Here is a 22,243-nt window from a genome sequence, read left to right on the forward strand (position 1 = left end):
CTCTGCTAGAAATACAAAAATTATCCGGGCATGGTGGCATGTGCCTGTAGTCCCAGCTACTCGGGAGGCTGAGGCAGGAGAATCGCTTGAACTCAGGAGGTGGAGGTTGCAGTGAGCTGAGATTGTGCCACTGCACTCAGTCACTTGATCATCATGGTGTACCTCAGTGGAAAGGAAAGTTCAGGCTTTTGAGAATGGAGTTGTTAGCATTTTCCATTTGTGTCTTTCTCCTCCTTTCAAGGCAAGGACCAGATGCATTCACACAGGAAACGAACCATGTTCACTAAGAAGCAACTGGAAGATCTGAACATCTTGTTCAATGAGAACCCATACCCAAACCCCAGCCTTCAGAAAGAAATGGCCTCGAAAATAGACATACACCCAACAGTACTGCAGGTTGGAAAATGATCCCTCTTCTCACTAAACTGCCTTCCTGATCTAATCTAAATTCAGAGTCCCTCTAGGATAATTCCTGAGGTCTCATTCCAATCGCCAATATTCCCCAAACCCACACTCTCCTACTCACGTCCCCGTAAACCTTTCTTCAACCCCCTAGAGCAAGAATGGGAAACTTTTTCCAGTAAAGGACCAGGTAGTAAATAATTGAGGCTTTGTGGGCCATACCGTCTCTCTAGCAACTATTTTAACTATGCCACCACAGTGCAAAGGCAGCCACAGACAACGTAAACAAGAGGCCCATCTGTGTTCCCAGAAACTCTTTTATTCAGGTTGGAGCGCGGTGGTGCAATCACAGCTCACTGCAGCCTCAACCTCCCGGGCTCAAGCAATCCTCCCACCTCAGCCCCCCAAGTAGCTGGGACTACAGGTCTACAGGTGCACACTACCAAGCCCGGCTAATTTTTTTTTTTTTTTTTTTTGGAGACAGAGTCTCACTCTGTTGCCCAGGCTGGAGTGTAGTGGCATGATCTTGGCTCACTGCAACCTCCGCCTCCCGGGTTCAAGCGATTCTCCTGCCTCAGCTTCCCTAGTAGCTGGGATTACAGGAGTGCACCACCATGCCCAGCTAATGTTTTGTATTTTTAGTAGAGACAGGGTCTCACCAGGTTGGCCAGCCTGGTCTCGAACTCCTGACTTCAGGTGATCCTCCTCCCTCAGCCTCCCAAAGTGTTGGGATTACAAGCATGAGCCACTATGCCTGGCTGTATTTTATTTTTGGTAGAGATGGGGTTTTGCTATGTTGCCCAGGAGGCTGATCTTGAACTCCTGGTCTCAAGTGATTCACCGCCTTGGCCTCCCAAAGTGTCAGGATTACAGGCGTAAGCCACTGTGCCTGGCCTGAAGTTTATACAATTTTCACATTACAAAATAGTGTTTTGTTTTGTTTTAAGACAGGGTGTTGCTCTTGCCCACATTGGAGTGCAGTGGCACGATCATAGCTCACTGTAGCTTTGAATTCCTGGGCTGAAGCCATCCTCCCACTCAGATTCCCAAGTAGGTGGGACTACAGGTGTGTGGTACTACAGCCTCCCGAGTAGCTGATACTACTGGTATGTACCACCAGGCCCAGCCAATTTGTGTGTTTTTTGTAGAGATGGGGTTTCATCATGTTGCCCAGGCTGGACTCAAACTCCTGAAATCAAGTGATCCACCCACCTCAGCCTCCCAGAGTCCTGGGATTATAGGCATGAGCCACTGTGCCTGGCCAGTAGTATTCTTTTATTTTCTCTCTTTTTTCTTTCAGTCCCAACACACATACAACACAAAATAGTACTCTTATTGTGTTTGTTTTTTCTTAATCATTTTAAAATGTAAAGCCTATTCTTAGTGCATGGGTGATACAAAGACAGGGGGTCAGATTTGGCCACGAGTCTTAGCTGGCTGGCCTGAGCCCCACAGCAGCCCCTGCAACTGATCCCCTTGCTCTCATATCCCCTGCTCTGGGTTTTCTGACCCCATCTCAATTTCTGTCCCCAAAATCTCTCATTTCTGCTCCTTCCTAGGAGTAGATTGAGTAGGGTTCCACAAAGAGGCTGTAAGTGGCCAAGCTGTGGCACTAGCTGTTCTCACCTAGAAGTACTCATATTATCAACTAAAGGGAAAACTTGGGCTGGGTATGGTGGCTCATGCCTGTAATCCCAGCACTTTGGGAGGCCGAGGCGGGCAGATCTTGAGGTCAGGAGTTTGAGACCAGCCTGGCCAATATGGTGAAACTCCATCTGTACTAAAAATACAAAAATTAGCCAGGCATAGTGGTGTGAGCCTGTAGTCCCCACTACTCAGGAGGCTGAGGCAGAAGAATCGCTTGAACCTGGGAGGCGGAGGTTGCAGTGAGCCGAGATCGTGCCACTGAACTCCAGCCTGGGTGACAAAGTGAGACTCCATCTCAAAAATAAAATAAAATAAAATAAAAATAAATAAATAAATATTTGGATAGGAGAGTTTAAGGGCCAAAAAAAAAAAAGAAAAAAAAGAAAAGTTAAAAACTTAAAGGTTAAAAAAAGAATATAAATAAATAAAATACGTTTAACAAAATAAAAATTAAAAAGTAAAAATTTAAAAATAGAATGACAAGTCATCTGAATTCCACCCCATTCTCTTCTCTCTCTTCCCTTCAGGTCTGGTTCAAGAATCACAGAGCAAAACTCAAGAAAGCCAAATGCAAGCACATTCATCAAAAACAAGAAACTCCACAACCGCCAGTACCAGAGGGTGGGGTCACCACCAGTGTCGGCCTGAGAAATGCAGACACACTACCCAGATTGCCCAACGCTGCTCACCCGATCGGCCTGGTGTACACGGGTCATCGAGTCCCCTCATTCCAGCTCATCCTGTACCCCAACCTCAAGGTCCCTGCAAATGACTTCACTGGTCACAGAATAGTCCATTTTGGCTGCTGCCAAGATCCTAACATATACTGCCTCTACCCAATTTTGGAATCCCAAGTTTGCGCTCCAAGCTTCCATTCTGGCTCTTCTGCCTGTTCATCTAACCAAAGTCGAGAGAGATGATAAATACAAAAAGTCACATGTTGTAATGGTGTGTGTGTGGTACTGTGACATTTGTATTTGGTCTTCATGCCTGTTTCCTGGAAAGCAGCTCCAGAATTCCATGGAGTCTCCAAAGTGCCGTCTTTTTGTATTTTGTGTGCTAATGTTGACCAATAGCTTCGGGATGGGGACTGGTCTCTGGACAGACCCCAGTAGGATTAGAGGGCAAACTTCTGGAAGGGGAAGGAAGCTGAGGGTGAGGCTGATCACCATTGGCCAATGGTTTCATCAGTCATGTCTGGGTAAGGAAGCATCCATCAAAACCCAGGAGGACAGGGTTTGAAGAGATCCCTGACAGCTAAGCATGCGGACGTACCTGGAGGGTGGCATATCCAGGGAGGGCATGGAAGCTCCGGGCCCCTCGTCATACGCCTCATCCTGGCAGGGTGCGGTGACTCATACCTCTAATCCCAGCACTTTGGGAGGCCAAGGCAGGCGGATAACCTGAGGTCAGGAGTTTGGGACCAGCCCGGCCAACATGGTGAAGCCCATCTCTACTAAAAGTACAAAAATTAGCCAGGCGTGGTGGCTTGCACCTGTAATCCCAGCTACTTGGGAGGCTGAGGCAGGAGGATGGTGTAAACCTGGGAGGCAGAGGTTGCAGTGAGCCGAGGGGATCATGCCACTGCACTCCAGCCTGGGTGACAGAGCAAGAATCTGTCTCAAAAAAAAAAAAAGAAAGCACAGAGGACCAGCTGGAATATTTGGAAGACCAGAAAATGTCCTTAAAACTCAAAATGCCTGGGCATATAGTTCAGGTTCACCTAGCCTTTTGAATCAACGCAAACCCTTCCTCAAGGCCTGGAGGTTGGCAACACAAAATCACCCTGTGGAGAACCTGAAGCATTCCTTCCCTGAGAGTTGAGTCAATTGGGATTCCACCCCCAAAATTCCTAAAAATCTCAAGTTCCTAGAAAATTCTCAGAAAAAGCAAGCTCTCCTAAACCTCTCTGGCTGTACTCTGATGCAACTTCACAACCATCAGAGAATCTCCATCCTCTTGAACCTTGGTCCTCTGCCAATGTTCCTCACGCCTGTAATCCCAGCACTTTGGGAGGCTGAGGCGGGCGGATGGCTTGAGCCCAGGAATTCAAGACCAGCCTGGCCAACATGGTAAAACCTCGTCTCTAACAAAAACATAAAAATTAGCCAGTCTCATATACTGGCCTCAAAATAAATAAATAGATTAAAATTTAAACATAAAATAAACATGAGTGTGTTAGAAAGAACCTACTGGCCGGGCGTGGTGGCTCACGTCTGTAATCTCAGCACTTTGGGAGGCAGAGGTGGGCGGATCATCTGAGGTTGGGAGATCGAGACCAGCCTGACCAACATGGAGAAACCCCGTCTTTACTAAAAATACAAAATTAGCCGGGCATGGTGGCGCATGCCTGTAATCCCAGCTACTGGGGAGGCTGAGGCAGGAGAATCACTTGAACCCGGGAAGGGGAGGTTGCCATGAGCCGAGATTGCGCCATTGTACTCCAAGCCTCCTGGGCAACAAGAGCAAAACTCCATCTCAAAAAAAAAAAAAAAAAAGAAACTACTGTAGGATTTGGAGTTGAGTAATTTCAGATAGAATCAAAGGAAGAGAAAGGTCTGGATTGGGTGGTGCCAGCGGCAGCTTCTATGACTGAGTATCTCAATACATCTTATCTACAGGACGGCTGACTAGAAAGAGGACAAAGCTATAATAGATAAATGGGCGGCAGCCATTGCTTAGCCATAGGCGAATATTTGATGGGTTGGGGCTCAGGAGAAATGTTAAAAACAATCTTAATAACAGCGTGCCGGCTCGGCGGCCCACACCTGTAATCCCGGGGGATTTCGGAGGTGGAGGGGGAGGCGGGAGGATTGCTTGAGCCCAGGAGGTTGAGGCCGCAGTGAACTGTGATTGCACCACTGCACTCCAGCCTGGGTGGCAGAGCGAGCCCCTATATCAAAACAAACATTATCGAGAAAAATTATTAAATGAATAACAAAAACAGGCTGGGCACGGTGGCTCATGCCTGTAATCCAAGCACTTTGGGAGGCTGAGGCAGGTGGATTGCTTCAGCTCAGGAGTTTGAGACCAGCCTAGGCAACATGGTGAAACCCTGTCCCTACAAAAACACAAAGAGGGAGTCTCGCTTTGTCGCCCAGGCTGGAGTACAGTGGTGTGATCTCGGCTCACTGCAACCTCTACCTCCTGGGTTCAAGTGATTCTCCTGCCTCAGCCTCCCAAGTAGCTGGGACTACAGGTACGCACCACCACACCTGGCTAATTTTTGTATTTTTAGTAGAGATGGGGTTTCATCATGTTGGCCAGGCTGGTCTCAAACTCCTGACCTCAGGTGATCCACCTGTTTCAGCCTCCCAAAGTGCTGGAATTACAGGCTTGAGCCACTATGCCCGGCCTCTACAAATAATTAAAAAAGAACCATAACCCCAAAACTTGTACAACCACCAGTCCAGGAAACCAAGTCACAATTTCTGCAGCAATCAGCCCCAAATGCCCAGAGCTTGATCCATCACTCATAGCTTCACTAATTTTTGTACCCACCCCCCAACCTTGATTTCAATTTAGGACCAACCAGAGAAACCCAATGTTTGTCTAAACAATGCCACAGGATCCTACTTCCGGTTAGCTCCCTGGCAGCCTCCCAATGCCAGCAGCCTTTGATCAGGACATATCTGAAGCCTTTGTTTTTTTCTGCTATAAAGCTTTCTTTCTTTCTTTCTTTTTTTTCTCCTGAGGTGGAGTCTAACTCTATCTCCCAGGCTGGAATGTAGTGGCATGATCTTGGCTCACTGCAACCTCTGCCTCCTGGGTTCAAGTGATTCGCACACCTCAGCCTCCTGAGTAGCTGAGATTACAGGCATGCACCACCACACCTGGCTAATTTTTATTTTTTATTTATTTATTTATTTATTTACTTTGTAGAGACGGGGTTTCACCATGTTGCCCAGGCTGGTCTCAAACTCCTAACCTCAAATGATCTGCCCAACTCGGCCTCCCAGAGTGCTGGGATCACAGGCGTGAGCCACTGTACCTGGCCATGGAACCTCACTCTTTAATGTGTGCAGGGACCCCAGTCATTCCCCACTGTGTCGCAGTTCCCTTAACAGTGCCTGTCACCAAGTATATTTTCAAAATATATTTTTGGAAGAGAGAGAGAAACAGAAGGGGAGGGGGTAGGAAGAGAAAGTAGGGGAAGAGGAAAGTGAGAGAGGGAGACAGGAAGGGAGAGGGAAGGGAGACACAGAGATGAAGATAAAGGGAAAGAGACAGAGGCCGGGTACAGTGGCTCATGCCTGTAATCCCAGCACTTTGGGAGGCCGAGGTGGCGGATCACCTGAGGTCAGCAGTTCAAGACCAGCCTGGCCAACATGGTGAAACCCCCGTCTCTATCAAAAATACAAAAATTAGCTGGGAGTGATGGTGTGTGCCTGTAATCCCAGCTACTCGGGAGGCTGAGGCAAGAGAATCACTTGAACCTGGGAGGTGGAGGTTGTGATGAGCTGAGATTGTACCCTTGCACTCCATCCTGGGCAACAGAATGAGACTCTATCTCAAAAAAAAAAAAAAAAGAAAAGAAAAAGAACGGCTTCCTAGCATCTTTGGAGAAGGACTTCACTAACATCAAATCCTGTCTTCCTCTCACCACCTTCTAGCCCAGTATTTCCCCAACGTGAGAATAATAAGAATCATCTGGGGAGCTGTTAAAACCCAGACTCTGAGACCAGACAGGGGCATGCTTCCCAGGTGTGGGCATGATTTTTCCCTGGGGTTGCATTTAACAAAGTTCAAAACCCAGGAGGTACAATCAAAACCTGAGCCGTCCGGAGACTCAAGATTTCTTAGGGAAGATGAAAAAGAGAAATTCCGGCCAGGCGCAGTGGCTCTTGCCCGTAATCCCAGCACTTTGGGAGTCCAAGGCAGGAGGATCGCTTGAGCCCAGGAGTTGGAGACCAGCCTGGCCAACATGGTGAGACCCTCACCTCTACAAAAAAAAAAAAAAAAAAAGAGAGAGAAAAAGAAGTTCCCAGAGGAAACAGGAGGGAAAAGGCCGAGGACTGCACCCAGCCAGCTAGGGTGTGAGTCTGTGAACCATAGTCTGGGGGGCTGGGTGTGAATTCCCAGTCCAGGGGGTGTGAATATGTAGAGACACCAACGCTGGCCCTGCACCCAGCCTTCTCCCTGGGTGAACTATTGACTGAAGCCACCCCTTGTGTATCCACTGTTCCTGGTCTCGACTTCCTCACCTGATGAATGGGCGGGGAGGGTAATTCCCCTACAGTGGGGCTTTTCTCACTCTGTTGTTATCTGTTCTTATAAAATGTGCTCTCTGATGTCATCTATATCTCCCTAGATGGAATCAGTAGTTTATCTTTTTTTTTTTTTTTTTTGAGACAGGGTTTCACTCTGGTCGCCCAGGTTGAAGTGCAGTGGTGCAATCTCAGCTCACTGTAACCTCCACCTCCTGGGTTCAAGCGATTCTCCCACCTCAGTCTCCCAAGGCCTGGTGCAGTGGCTCACGCCTGTAATCCCAGCACTTTGGGAGGCCGAGGTGGGCGGATCACGTGGGGTCAGGAGTTTGAGACCAGCCTGGCCAACACGGTGAAACCCCGTCTTTACTAATAATACAAAAATTGGCCAGGCGTGGTGGCAGGTGGGTGTAATCCCAGCTACTCGGGAGGCTGAGGCAGGAGAATTGCTTGAACCCAGAAGGGTTGCAATGAGGTTGCAGTGAGCCGAGATCGTGCCACTGCACTCCAGCCTGGGGACAGAGTAAAACTGTGTCTCAAAAATAATAATAATAATAATAATTTAGGCTGGGCACAGTGGCTCATGCCTGTAATCCCAGCACTTTGGGAGGCTGAGGTGGGCGGATCACGAGGTCAGGAGTTCAAGACCAGCCTGGCTAACATGGTGAAACCCCGTCTCTACTAAAAATACAAAAAAATTAGCCGGGCCTGGTGGCATGTGCCTGTAATCCCAGCTACTTGGGAGGCTGAGGCAGGAGAATCGCTTGAACCCAGGAAGGGGAGGTTGCAGTGAACTGAGACTGTGCCACTGCACTGCAGCCTGGCAACAGAGCGAGACTCCGTCTCAAAAAAAAAAATAATAATAATAATAATAATAATTTTTAAAAATAAAAAATAAGAAATAAAAGAATGAGCCACAATGTCCCTTTGTTCTACAGGCCACTCTTGTGCTATCCCCAGTTGCCACAAACCCCCGCCTGCCTTGTCTATGGACACCCATCGTGGTGATGCCACGAACACCTTTGATCCTGTGGATACCAGGGTGAATTCAGCATCCAAGTCCTTGAATTCTTCCCGTGAGTATAAGCTGCCCTGGCTCAGCCCTCTTCTTTGCCGGGAACCCAATCTTTCAAACTTCCCTCAAAGACTGGGTACTTTTAGCATGACTGCTCTAGAGACTCTGGGTGGGGCTCAAAGTTTAACCTCCAGGGTCAGCAACATTTTATGGAAAGAGCCACAGAGTAAATATTTTAAACATTCTCGTACACTGACACTAAGCTGGACTGGCAAAGCAGAATATCTGTGTGTCAGTGTGCGTTTTATTCAGCCGTTGTTTGGGTCAGGGTCTGTGGGCAGTGCCCCCCGCTCCCCCTGCCCCCAGCAGCTAATGCCCTCCTGTGAGGAACAATACCTCACCGTCAAGCACAGTCTGTCGCATATTCTTGGCCTGGTCGCTCGCTCTTTCTTTCTTTTCTTTCTTTTCTTTTTTTCTTTCCTTCTTTTCTTTTTCTTTCTCTTTCTGTCTCTTTATCTGTTTCTTTCTTTCTCTCTCACCTTCTTTCTTTCTCTCCTTCCTTCTTTCCTTCTTCCTTCCTTTCTCTCTTTCTCTCTCTCTTTCTATCTTTCTCTCTTTCTTTCTTTCCTTCCTTTCCTTGTTTTCTTCTTTCTTTTCTTTTCTTTTTCTTTCTTTACTTTCTTTCTCTCTCTCTCCCTCTTTCATTTCTTTCTTTCTTTCTCTCTCTCTCTCTCTTTCTTTCTTTCTTTCAGACAGGGTCTTGCTGTATCACCCAGGCTGGAATGCCAAGATGCAGTCATAGCTCACTGCAGCCCAAATAAATTTCCCCAGGCTCAGATGATCCTCTCACCTCACCCTTCCAAGTAGCTAGGACCAACAGGTACATGCCACCATGCACGTCTAATTTTTATTTTTATTTTTTGAGACTGGTCTTGCTCTGTCACCCAGGCTGGAATGCAGTGGCACGATCACAGCTCACTGCAGCCTCAACAACCCAGCCCCTCCAAGCAATCTCCCATCTCACCCTCCCAAGTAGCTGGGACCTCAGGCATGTACCACCATACCCTGCTAATTTTTTATTGTTTGTAGTGGCGGAGTCTCCCTATGTTGCGCAGGGTGGTCTTGAATACCTGGCCTCAAGCAATCCTCCTGTCTTGGCCACCCCAAATGCTGGGATCATGGGCATGAGCCACTGTGCCTGGTCTGGTCTTCCTCCTTTCATCCTCTTAGTTCTTGACCTGTCCCTCTTCTAGAGTCCTCCCTCTTCATGATCCTCAGAAACCGATACCCCTAAATACAGCACGTTAAAGGTGCCTCAAGGGCCAGGCGCAGTGGCTCATGCCTGTAATCCCAGTACTTTGGGAGGCCGAGGCAGGCAGATCACTTGAGGTCAGGAGTTCAAGGCCAGACTGACCAACATGCAAAACCCTGTCTCTACTAAAAACATAGAGAAAGAAAATTAGTCGGGTGTTGTGACACACGCCTATAATCCCAGCTACTTGGGAGGCTGAGGCAGGAGAATCTGGGAGGCAGAGGTTGCAGTGAGCCGAGATCACACCACTGCACTCCAACCAGGGCAACAGAGCGAGACTCTGTCTCAAAAAATAATAATAAATAAATAAACGAGCCTCAAGGTCTCTGACCTCCTCCCATCATCTCTCCCAAAGCAGAGGCCTTTATCTGTGTAAGATCCAGACCTGCCAAGGGAAATAATTGTTTTTTCTTCTCCTCCCTGTGAGACAAAGAATGTAACCACACCTGAACAGATCCCATCACTGTCAATAGGAATGATTTCCAGGACCCATTCATGCTCTCTAGTCATCCTTTATTGCCCTCAACGGAATTCCTCTAGCCCCCTCCCATAATCAGTTTGCCAGGAGAACATATAAGCTTCTGAATCCCCTTGGGGGATGGGCGATCACTGGCTCTCCCCGTGCTCAGGTTAAATACATTTGTAAGCCTTTTCTCCTGCTAATCTGCCTCCTATCAGTTCTTTTCAGCCAACCTTCAGAGAGCCAAAGGCAGCCTGCACCTTGGCCTCAACAACGTCCATGCCTTCTGCTTCTCCCCGTCCCCTGCAACGCATTCCCCACTCCTTGGGTCCCCCACTTTCAAGCATCCCACCCTCCCTGCTATATGTCATCCTCCTCATTCTCTGCTTTTATAACCCTTTTAAAATTATAGGCCCAGCCAGGTGCAGTGATGCATGCCTGTAATCCCAGCTCATTGGGAGGCTGAGGCAGGCAGTTCACTTGAGCTCAGGAGTCCTACACAGCTGGGGCAACATGGTGAGACCCCCATCTCTACCAAATTGCAAATATTAGCCGGGTGTGGTGGTGTGAGCCTGTATTCCCAGCTACTCAGAAGGCTGAGGTAGGAGAATGGTTTGACCCCAGGAGATGGAAGTTGTAGTGAGCCAAGACCACAACACTGTACTCCAGCCTGGGCAACAGAGCAAGATCAAGCCTAAAAAAAAAAAAAAAAAAAAAAATTAGGCGGGGCACGGTGGCTCACACCTGTAATCCCAGTATTTTGGGAGGTCAAGGCAGGTGGATCACCTGAGGTCAGGAGTTTGAGACCAGCCTGGCCAATATGGCAAAACCCCATCTCTACTAAAAATACAAAAAATTAGCTGAGTGTGGTGGCGGGTGCCTGTAATCCTGGCTACTTGGGAGGCTGAGGCAGGAGAATCACTTCAACCTGGGAGCCAGAAGTTGCAGTGATCTGAGATCACGCCATTGCACTCCAGCCTGGGTGATAGAGTGAGAGTCTATGTCAGAATAAATAAATAAATAAATAATTAAAAATTAAAAATCAATTTAAAAAAAAATGCCAGCTAGTACACTTTTCCTCCCTCCCGTCCTTTCCTTTTTCTGTCTCTCTCTCTCTTTTATTTATTTTTTTTTTTGAGACAGTTTCACTCTTGTCGCCCAGGTTGGAGTGCAATGGCGTGGGGATCTTGGCTCACTGCAACCTCCACCTCCTACGCTCAAATGATCCTTCTGCCTCAGCCTCCAAAGTAGCTGGGATTACAGACACGAGCAACCAATCCTAATTCTTGTATTTTTCGTAGAGACAGCGTTTTGCCATGTTCTCCAGGCTGGTCTCAAAGCGAATGCTGGCCAGGCTCATTTTTTTAATTTGAATTGTGGGAAAACTGAGACTGGATCGAATGGTCCTGGACATGCCCTGGAACAAACAACATTTAGCTGTGCAAGGCGCAGTGTCAGTGTCTGGTATTGGGGTGCCCCGGTCTCAAGTCCCAAGAAAAAGGCAAGGCAGACCATGAATTTTGTGTGGCTCCAACTCAGTTTTCTTCATCTGTTGTGCCAGACCGGAATCACTTTGACCTAAAACTAGCTACGATCATTAACATTCAGTATGACTCAGTAGCTAACAAATTCAAAATGTAAGGGACTGTCTTTAGAACTTGTTCTATATAACCATGTTAGTAAGGTCTGCTGAGGCTGTTCTATGCAGCTTTTTTTGTTTGTTTGTTTGTTTTTTGTTTTTTGTTTCTGGCGATAGGATCTCAATCTATCACCCAGGCTGGAGAGCAGTGGTGTGATCACAGCTCACTGCAGCCTCAACCTCCTGGGCTCAAGCAATCCTCCCACCTCGGTCTCCCAAAGTGCTGGGACTACAGGCGTACACCACTGCACCCAACTAATTTTTGTATTTTTTGTAGAGATGGAGTGTCACTATGTTGCCCAGGCTGGTCTCCAACTCCTGGCCTCAAGCAATCCACCAACTCGGCCTCCCAAGTGCTGGGATTACAGGCGGACGCCACTGCTCCCAGCCCCAGATTTTTTTCTCATTTATATTTCCGCAAACCTCAAAAAAAAACCCAAAGGTCCCTAGGTCAGTCACTTCCCACTAGTAAATAAGTCAGCATCTTTGCAAAGATCAAAGGAAAAGCAATTTTCCTTACCATAGAGCCTCTTACAGGAAAGAGAGCTCTGATTTTCCATATGTTCCCCAACCATGCTAGGATGTTCCTATGCCCTGATAGCATTTTTACTAACCCATTGTTCCATCCCTTTCCAGCCCTCCTTCCTGTAACATAAGTGCAGGTGGGAGTTGGGGATTGGTCCGCTAACTGGGTATAGAGAAAACAGATGGGTATGCTATTCTCGGTAAGGGAGCTTCTGTCCTGGGAAAAATGTGGCTTCTCCTAAGGAACCCTATCCCATTGAATCACCCTGATTAATTTTTTTTTTTTTTTTTTTTTTGAGATGGAGTCTTGCTCTGTTGCCTAGGCTGGAGTGCAATGGTGTGATCTCGGCTCACTGCAACCTCTGTCTCCCGGTTCTAGTGATTCTCCTGCCTCAGCCTCCCGAGTAGCTGGGACTATAGGCATACACCACCACGCCTGGCTAATTTTTTTTTTTTTTTTTTTGAGACGGAGTCTTACTCTGTGCCAGGCTGGAGTATAGTGGCGTGATCCCGGCTCACCGGCTCACTGTAACCTCCGCCTCCCGGGTTCAAGTGATTTTCTTGCCTCAGCCTCTCGAGTAGCTGGGACTATAGGCGCCCACCACCACACCCAGCTAATTTTTGTATTTTTAGTAGAAACAGGTTTTCACCATGTTGGCCAGGATGGTCTCGATCTCTTGACCTCGTGATCCACATGCCTTGGCCTCCCAAAGTGCTGGGATTACAGGCCTGAGCCACCGCGCCCGGTCCTAATTTTTGTGTTTTTAGTAGAGATGGGGTTTTGCCATGTTGGCCAGGCTGGTCTGGAACTTCTGGCCGTAGGTGATCTGCCCACATTGGTCTTCCAAAGTGTCGAGATTACAGGCAAGAGCCACTGTGCCCTGCCTCTTACATTTTCTCTCTTCCCAGATTTGGTTCAAGAACTTAAGAGCTAGGCCATGTGCAGTGGCTCACGCCTGTAATCCTAGCACTTTGAGAGGCCAAGGCAGGCAGATCGCTTTAACTCAAGAGTTCCAGACCACCCTGGGCAACATGGTGAGATCCCTGACTACAAAAATTCGCCAGGTGTGGTGGCACGTGTCTGTAGTCCCTGCTATTCAGGAAGCTGAGGCAGGCGGATCGCTTCAGCCTGGGAGGCCAAGACTGCAGTGAGCTGAGATGGAGACACAGCACTCCAGCCTGAGCGACAGAGCCAGACCCTGCCTCAAGAAAACAAAACAAAACGATAACACTGGAGAGCCAGAGCAGGAACCAGTCTCCTCTCCAATCTCCAAACCTGAGAGAGACGTGAGTCACACTGACAGCTTTGCCTGCCTGCGATCTTTCTATGTGTGTTGATTCTTGTGGAACAAGGCGCTTCGAGCATCTCCTCTGCCCCTATGCCCGTGACCCTGTCCCTCTTCTTGTCTCCACTGCCCCCCAAGCGGGTACATTTGCCCACCTTCTCACCTGGGACACCCTGGGCGTGGATCTCCTCACCTGCAGCGCTAGGTGTGCTCTCAGGGTCTCCACATCCCTAACCTCTGCAAGGCTGGCCTCTTTACCTGCAAAGCCCCCCACCGCGGCCTCCTCCCTCTACCATACCCCGATGCCAGGCTCACTTCCTACCGCCTGCCTGGGACGCGGCTGCTCACGCATCCCCCACGCCCTCTGAAGCCCCCCCGGCGCACTCCACGCCCTCTCGCCTGACCCCTGTTTCCGCTGCCGGCGTCTCCACACCCCCCGACGCCGCCACGCCCTGGACCGAGGTCTCTAGAGCTGCGCGCCCGCTGCACGTCCCTTAGGAGTTTCGGTGCGCCACGAGGCGCTGGCGCGCGTCTCCCGGTCCATCCACCCCGGGCCCGGCGACACCTTTCTTTGCCATCTGGAACCAACATCTTGGTTCCCTTTTGAGGGATCAGAACTTGTTTAATTGGAATACGGCACAATTTTGAATTTTTCTGCCGTCTCTATTCCAACTTCAGAGTTCTGCTGTCCAGTCCTGCGACAATCTTCCGGTGCCAACGCGGCAGGTCAGTATGTATCCGTCACGATGCCCCCCGAGCCACGAGCCCCTAGTTAACAGGTTTCCCTTTCGCCCGCTGCCTGGAAGTATCACCACCTCGCTCCGCCCAACCCCCCACCAGACAGCTCTGCAGCCACAGCCCTTCATCCAACCCGGAAGTCCAGGGCCCATCTGGCCCGCTAGACCTCGGGAAACCGCGGCGTCAGAGCACCCATTAAGAGGGGCCCAGGCCGGGCGCGGTGGTTCGCATCAGGGCGCCCATTAAGAGGGGCCCAGGCCGGGCGCGGTGGTTCGCATCAGGGCGCCCATTAAGAGGGGTCCAGGCCGGGCACGGTGGTTCGCATCAGGGCGCCCATTAAGAGGGGTCCAGGCCGGGCGCGGTGGTTCGCATCAGGGCGCCCATTAAGAGGGGTGCAGGCCGGGCACGGTGGTTCGCATCAGGGCGCCCATTAAGAGGGGTCCAGGCCGGGCGCGGTGGTTCGCATCAGGGCGCCCGTTAAGAGGGGGCCAGGCCGGGCGCGGTGGTTCGCATCAGGGCGCCCATTAAGAGGGGTCCAGGCCGGGCGCGGTGGTTCGCATCAGGGCGCCCATTAAGAGGGGTCCAGGCCGGGCGCGGTGGTTCGCATCAGGGCGCCCATTAAGAGGGGTCCAGCCGGGCGCGGTGGTTCGCATCAGGGCGCCCATTAAGAGGGGCCCAGGCCGGGCGCGGTGGTTCGCATCAGGGCGCCCGTTAAGAGGGGTCCAGGCTGGGCGCGGTAATTCGCATCAGAGCACCCGTTAAGAGGGGTCCAGGCTGGGCGCGGTAGTTCGCATCGGAGCACCAGTTAAGAGGAGTCCAGGCCGGGCACGGTGGCTCACGCCTGTAATCCCAGCACTTTGGGAGGATCACCCGAGGTGAGGAGTTCGAGACCAGCCTGGCCAACGTGGCGAAACCCCGTCTTTACGGAAAAATACAAAATTTAGCAGGGCGTGGTGGCGGGCGCCTGTAATCCCAGCTATACGGGAGGCTGAGGTGGGAGAATCGGTTGAACGCGGGAGGCGGAGGTTGCAGTGGGCCGAGACTGTGCCGCTGCACTCCAGCCTGGGCGGCAGAGTGGGACTCCGTCTTGGGGAGAAAAAAAGGGTAGTCCAGGCCCGGCGTGGTGGCTCAGGCCTGCAATTCCAGCACTGTAGGAGGCTGCCGCAGGAGGATTGCTTGAGAACAGGAGTTAAGAGACCAGCCTGGGCAATATAGTGAGACCCCTGTGTTTGTTTGTTGAGACCCTTGTGTTAAAGCAAACTAAATATGGCCTGAGAAGGACTCCGTAATTCTATATTTGAGTCCTTGTGGATGAACTGCAACCTAACTTAATAGGTACAAAAGATTGAAAACCTAAGTTAGGCCCGGCGCGGTGGCTCACGCCTGTAATTCCAGCACTTTGGGAGGCCAAGGCACGCCAATCACCCGAGGTCGGGACTTTGAGACTAGCCTGACCAACATGGAGAAACCCCGTCTCTTCTAAAAATACAAAATTAGCCAGACGTGGTGGCTCATGCCTGTAATCCCAGCTACTCGGGAGGCCGAGGCAGGAGGATAGCTTGAACCCGGGAGGCGGAGGTTGCAGTGAGTCGAGATGGCGCCATTGCGCACTCTAGCCTGGTCAACAAGAGCGGGAAACTCCGTATCAAAAAAAAAAAAAAAAAAAAGGAAGCCTAACTTACGTTTTATGCACTGTAACCGCCACTGAGTGTTGGCCAATCCCAGCAGCCCAGCAGCTGTACTTCATCCACTCACAGGCTGCTGAGCATTCAAACTGTGTTCAAATAAGGCAAACGCTGAGCGGTAACCAATCCAGCTCTTTCTGTACCTCACTTCCGATTTCTGTATGTCACTTTCCTTTTCTTGTCCATAAATTTGTTCTGACCACGAGGCACCCCAGGAGTCCGTCTGAATCTGCCGTGACTTTCAGAGCTGCCCGATTTGCGAGAGGTTCATTGTTCAGTTAAACTCCTTTACATTTATTTATTTTATGTACTTTATTTTATTTTATTTTATTTCTTTATTTTTATTTTATTTTATTTTTATTTTTATTTTATTTTTATTTTTATTTTATTTTATTTTTATTTATTTTATTTCATTTTTATTTTTATTTTATTTTATTTTTATTTTTATTTTTTTGAGACAGAGTCTCTCTCTGTGGCCCAGGCTGGAGTGCAATGGCACCATCTCTGCGCACTGCAACCTCCACCTCGTAATTCAAGTGATTCTCCCGCCTCAGCCTTATGAGTAGCTGGTATTACAGGTGCTCACCACCACACCTGGTTAATTTTTTCTGTTTTTAGTAGAGACAGGGATTCACCACGTTGGCCAGGCTGGTCTCGAACTCTTGACCTCAAGTGATCTGCCCACCTCAGCCTCCCAAAGTGCTGGGATTACAGGTGTGAGCCACTGTACCTGGCCCCCTTTAAATTTAATTTGGCTTAAGTTTTTCTTTTAACAGATGGTGTCAGAAGCGGAGTCCAGAGTAGAGCTTCTAGGGTCCTTCAGGAGTGCTGAGTGAACCCGCAAGATGCCTGCGGAACCTACTTGTGTCCACTGACCTCTCCGAGTGGCCGGGGATTGTGGGTAAGTTCCCTCTCGGATTTCAGAGCTCCACAGATTTGTGTTTTGAGCTCTCCGAGTCTCATTGAGCAAATATCTGATCCAAACTGGGTTTGGAAGCTGTGGCAGAAACTGGACTGGTTCCGGAACGGATCTGATCTGGTAATTAGCTGGCTTGGACCCAGTTAGAGGCCTCTTACGTGTGACTGGGTCAGAAAGAAACTGGTAGCAAATGGTAATATTGCAGGAGGTGTAAAATTTGGCTTTTAAAAATTAACAGGGATATTTGTGTTCTACCCCTTTGTTCCGTTTTTCTTGTGCACTTAGGTATTAAAAAAAATTACTGGGTAAGTTAATCAAGGGAACCTGAGAGTAATGCCAATATTTTAGGTAAAAATGGGATCCTTTTTTTTTTTTTTTTTTTTGAGATGGAGTCTCGCTTGGTTGCCCAGGCTAGAGTGCAGTGGCGCGATCTCGGCTCACTGCAAGCTCCACCTCCCAGGTTCACGCCATTCTCCTGCCTCAGCCTCCCCAGTAGCTGGGACTACAGGCGCCCGCCACCACGCCCGGCTAATTTTTTTTTTGTATTTTCAGTAGAGATGGGGTTTCACCGTGTTAGCCAGGATGGTCTCGATCTCCTGACCTCGTGATCTGCCCGCCTCGGCCTCCCAAAGTGCTGGGATTACAGGCATGAGCCACCGCGCCCCGCCAAAAATGGGATCCTTAAATTCTGAAAAACTGAGTTCCTTCCGGCTTATACATTAGACACGGGAAGGAGCAAAGACTTACAGAAATGGCAAAATCTGCCTGAGCGTGGTGGCTCACGCCTGTAATCCCAGCACTTTGGGAGGCTAAGGTGGGTGGATCACCTGAGCTCAGGAGTTCGAAACCAGCCTGGCCAACATGGTGAAACCCATCTCTACTAAAAAAACAAAAATTAGTGGGGCGTGGTAGCTTGTGCCTGTAGTCCCAGCTACTTATGAGGCTGAGGCACGAGAATTGCTTAAACCCAGGAGGCAGAGCTTGCAGTGAATGGAGATTGCATCACTGTACTCCAACCTGGGTGACAGAGCAAGACTCTGTCTCAAAAAATAAAAATGGCTGGGCACAGTGGCTCATGCCTATAGTCCCAGCACTTTGGAAGGCCAAGGCAGGTGGATCACCTGAGGTCGGGAGTTTGAGACCAGCCTGGCCAACATGGTGAAACTCAGCCTCTACTAAAAGTACAAAAAATTAGCCAGGTGTGGTGGCACGCACCTGTAATCCCAGCTACTTGGGAGGCTGAGGCGGGAGAATCTTAATCCAGGAGGCTGAGGTTGCAGTGAGCCAAGGTTGCTCCATTGCACTCCAGCCTAAGCAACAAGAGCAAAACACCGTCTCAAAAATAAATAAATAAATAAATAAAAATTTAAAAATTAAAATGAGGGCTCCCAAAAGTTAAATCTGCTAATCTTTCAGCTTCGTTACTATCCTGATCCAAAGGAAGCAGACTGCAGCACCAGTTAGCTGACTTTGGATAAGTAATGGGGTCCATTTTACCTGAGTAAAGGATGGGATTGGGTTAGAGGCCCTCCCCTCAGTAAAGTCCCCCCTGATTAAAAATGGGTTAAAGATGACAGGGCCCAGCTGGGGGCAAGTTTGAACCTTGCGAGTTCAATATTGGGTGCTAAGCACAGTGGCCAGTGTCTGTGTTTTGTCACGTATTTTGCTTTGGCGCCAGAATGAAAAAATGTTAATTGGCTTATCCCACGAAACCCCTTGGGCCACAAGTTGCAAAACTAAGAGGCTTTTGCCTAAGGTTCCATAAAACAGAAAAAGAATTTCCTTTATGATGCCGCAGGCTTGGCCCTCAGGACTATAGTGTGGCAAGCAGGGTCACTAGGGCCACCTGGGCAAAGGGAACCCAGAAGCCTCGCATGCTGGCAAAAGGTAAAGTATTTCTTACCAGTTAGACTCTGGCCTCTCTGTCTCTGTGCAAACTGGTTAAATGAACAGTAAAAATCACTGTTTATCTCCTCTGTAATTCTTTGATTAATACAAAAAAGAATTCTGAGGCTGGTCCTAAGAAGCTGTAATGAATCTGGTGTGCTTTGTGTCTTTCTGTATTCTGTCACAAAGAGGGGTACCTTCGGATAAAATGCGTGCCTAGGGCCCCATAAGCCCCCTGTTCAAGACGGCCCAGCAAACTGGTCAATCACGCCCTTGGAAGCTTAACCTCCTAATACCATGTGGCCCTGCTTTCTCTTTTCACAATGGCAGGCCAGGTTCAGAGTTCCATTCCTGGCTTACTCAGCGAGTACTTTCTGGTGTCACCTTTACCATGTGTTGATTCTCTTCCCTCTGTTTCTTACAGAACACAGAAATATTGGCTGTTTGGCCTAGCCAAGGTTGGGTAATAAAAGATTAAAAGGACTTTTTAAAACAAGCACTATAGTTAAAACTCAGGTACATTAAAAGTGGATATTTGGCCAGGCTCATGCCTGTAATCCCAGTACTTGGGGAGGCTGAGGCAGGCGGATCACTTGAGGTCAGGAATTCAAGACAAGCCTGGGCAACATGGCAAAACTCTGTCTCTACTAAAAAAAAAAAAAAAATTGGCTGGGCATGTTGGTGCACGCCTGTAATCCCAGCTATTCAGGAAGGCGGGAAAATTGCTTGAACCTGGGAGGCGGAGCTTGCAGTGAGCCAAGATTGCACCACTGCGCTCCGGCCTGGGCGACAGAGCGAGACTCTGTCTCAAAAAAAATAAATAAAATAAAATAAAATAAATAAAATAAAAGTGTAGTGCTTGCTTCAGCAGCACATATACTAAAATTGGAGCGATACAGAGAAGATTAGCATGGCCCCTGCACAAGGATGGCATGCAAATTCATGAAGCATTCCATATTTTGTGCATCCTGGCAAGATCATTTCTGTATCTGCTAACTAGCACTAAAGAAATAGTGTGAATCTAAGCAAAAACGAGTGGCACCCAAAAGCGAAATTGTGGTTTTCATTAAAATATATATATAAATATTTATATAATAAAATATATATGCTATATATAAAATAAAATATATATAATAAAATAGACATTATATATATAAAATAAAAAATATATAAAATATATATGTGTGTGTGTATATTCAAATTCTTTTTTTTTTAATTTTTTTTGAGATGGAGTTTCACTCTTATCACCCAGGCTGGAGTGCAATGGCACAATCTTGGCTTACCACAACCTCCGCCTCCCAGGTTCAAGTGACTCTCCTGCCTCAGCCTCCCGAGTAGTTGGGATTACAGGCGCCTGCCACCACACCCAGCTAATTTTTGTATTTTTAGTAGAGACAGGGTCTCGCCATGTAGGCCAGGCTGGTCTTGAACTCCTGACCTTGGGTGATCCACCCGCCTCAGCCTCCCAAAGTGCTGGGATTACAGGTGTGAGCCACTGTGCCCGGCAATGTGTTTATTCAAATTCTAACAGCCTGGGACTCCTTGGGAAAAACGGGAGGCACCAGAGACGCCATTTTGGAAAAAAACCTGTTTTCCTCATGGAACCATCGGAATTGGAAATTGATAGATTCCCCTTCAGAAATCTAAGGCTCTGTTCTTTTTGGGATTCAGGATCTGGTATAAAAATGGGACCCTTAATTTTTGGAGACCTGTTTTGCCTTTCTGCTGTGCCTACTTATTATATTGGGCCCTAGAAACTGCATGCTTTCCTGGTCCTGTTTGTCCAAGGACTCCACCCTAAAGCCAGTAATCTCAAATAAATAAATAAACACCTAAATCAAATATTTTGAAAGAACAATAAAAACTAATGCCTTTTAGTTCACTTAACTTTAGTAATCTTTGGGAAATAAAAAGTTTTAAAGATTATTGGGAAAAATGAAGACATTTAGTCTAAAGTAGGCAGGTCAGATATTAGGTTTGTTCAATGCTTTAAGGTCATCAACTGCTTCTTAGGCTTTTGAAAATTGTTCAATTTACCTACTTTGGAGCATTAGATTCTAGATAAGGCCTGGGAACATGTGGAATTAGCCATGCACTCTATCTATGCAAAGGTTATAAAGAAAAGAGATTTTTTTTTAATTAACAAAAACCACAGGTGGTTGTGCTCCGCCTACCCAGCACAGCAGGTGAGATGGTGCACCCTCAGTGGACTAAAGACGCCACGGGATCCCACCTCAGCCGGATAGCACGCTGGCCTTCACCTTCATTGCGCCATGGCAGCTTTCATGTGAGCCACTGACTCGTGCACATGTTAGACTCTTTGGTCTATAAGAAAGCATATTGTATGGTAAATTGTTGTTCTAAAGTAAAATAACTGGTTTGTTCAAAAAGGGGATGTTAAGGACAAGTCAGAAAGTCAAAGCATGTTGTAGATGGTCTGAGAAAGTCGTGAAATGGTTCGTGAAAGGAAATTTAAGCCACCAAAAGTAAAAGTTGCTAGTTACCATTATAACATATGATTGAAACTACTGAAAAAATAGTTTTACATGGAAAGTGTGTGAGAAGAGTGAAACATGTTTTTGGTAAAAGATTTTAAAAAGGCAGGAGAATGTAAATGTAAATTTTCACCTAGTTTAGAGGGTTATGTGATTTTTAAATTAGATAAGAATAAGCTCACGGTTTGAACAAGTCGTGGAAGGTTTGTAAAAATTAATCTTGCAAAAAAAATTCTGTGTGCGAACATGTTGACTAAATTTAAAGGGCTGTTTTCCAGTTTTCCATAAATTAAAACATTGACGTAAAAGGACAAACAGGGTTTCTTTTTTTGTTTTTTTTTTGTTGCCCAGGCTGTGGGCAACTATGCAGCCAGGCACGTTGGTGCATGCCTGTAATCCCAGCTACTCAGGAAGCTGAGGCGGGAAAATTGCTTGAACCCGGGAGGCAGAGGTTGCAATGAGCCATGATCGCACCACTGCATTCCAGCCTGGGTGACAGAGCAAGACCCTATCTCGAAAAAGAGAAAAAAGAAAAGCAATAGCTCCCTGGATGTCAGGTATCAGTGAGAATGGGTAGTCAGGTCTTCTCTGACTCCTAGGACATTCCTCTCTCTGTCTTTGTAGGTTGAATTCCTTGTTAGAACTCCATCTTGTTAAAGGGGCCTCGCACCTGCCCTTGCCTTCTCCAGCAACCCTCCTTAATCCTCTCCAAACTTCCATCTCCAGACCACACGGATTCTCCTCATGAGTGCCCTGGGTGGACATTGGTGAAAGGTCACTGCCTTCAGGACACACCATAGGTACAGTCACCAAGGTAACCCAGTTCAAAGAAGAGCAGGATGTTGGGTATTTACAATGGAGATCTAGCAATTGGTCCAAACCAGTCAGTGCTGGCATGCACCGTTCATCGTGCCATCAGTGGCAAGATGGAGATCTGGCAATGTATGGGCTCACAGTAAGATACACGCCCTGTGCCATTCCACCCTATCATTGGAAAAGGGGTCTTCTTTTCTTCTTTTTCTTTTT

The 22,243-nt window shown here is 48.0% G+C and overlaps 1 protein-coding gene, 1 non-coding gene and 1 pseudogene across 17 annotated transcripts in view; 2 read left to right on the top strand and 1 right to left on the bottom strand.

Annotated features, from left to right (window-relative positions):
• The window catches only part of DPRX (divergent-paired related homeobox), a 45,895-nt gene extending 42,905 nt beyond the window's left edge, over nt 1-2,990 (top strand). For all 16 annotated transcript variants that reach the window (XM_063719649.1, XM_063719641.1, XM_063719645.1 and 13 more), the window contains 2 exons: nt 242-396; nt 2,577-2,990. In XM_063719649.1, coding sequence (XP_063575719.1) covers nt 242-396; nt 2,577-2,969 — 548 coding nt within the window. In that variant the 3' untranslated portion in view covers nt 2,970-2,990. The remainder of the gene's footprint in view (nt 1-241; nt 397-2,576) is intronic.
• An 11,765-nt stretch (nt 2,991-14,755) lies between these two features.
• Nucleotides 14,756-22,243, bottom strand: part of LOC100448280 (nuclear RNA export factor 3-like) — a 117,868-nt pseudogene continuing 110,380 nt past the window's right edge.
• LOC112130262 (U6 spliceosomal RNA) lies at nt 19,578-19,684 on the top strand. Its single transcript, XR_002912533.1, has one exon. It is a non-coding gene; the product is annotated as a U6 spliceosomal RNA (small nuclear RNA).

This window comes from Pongo abelii, chromosome 20 (assembly GCF_028885655.2).
Source record: "Pongo abelii isolate AG06213 chromosome 20, NHGRI_mPonAbe1-v2.0_pri, whole genome shotgun sequence".
NCBI classification, from domain to species: Eukaryota; Metazoa; Chordata; class Mammalia; order Primates; family Hominidae; genus Pongo; species Pongo abelii.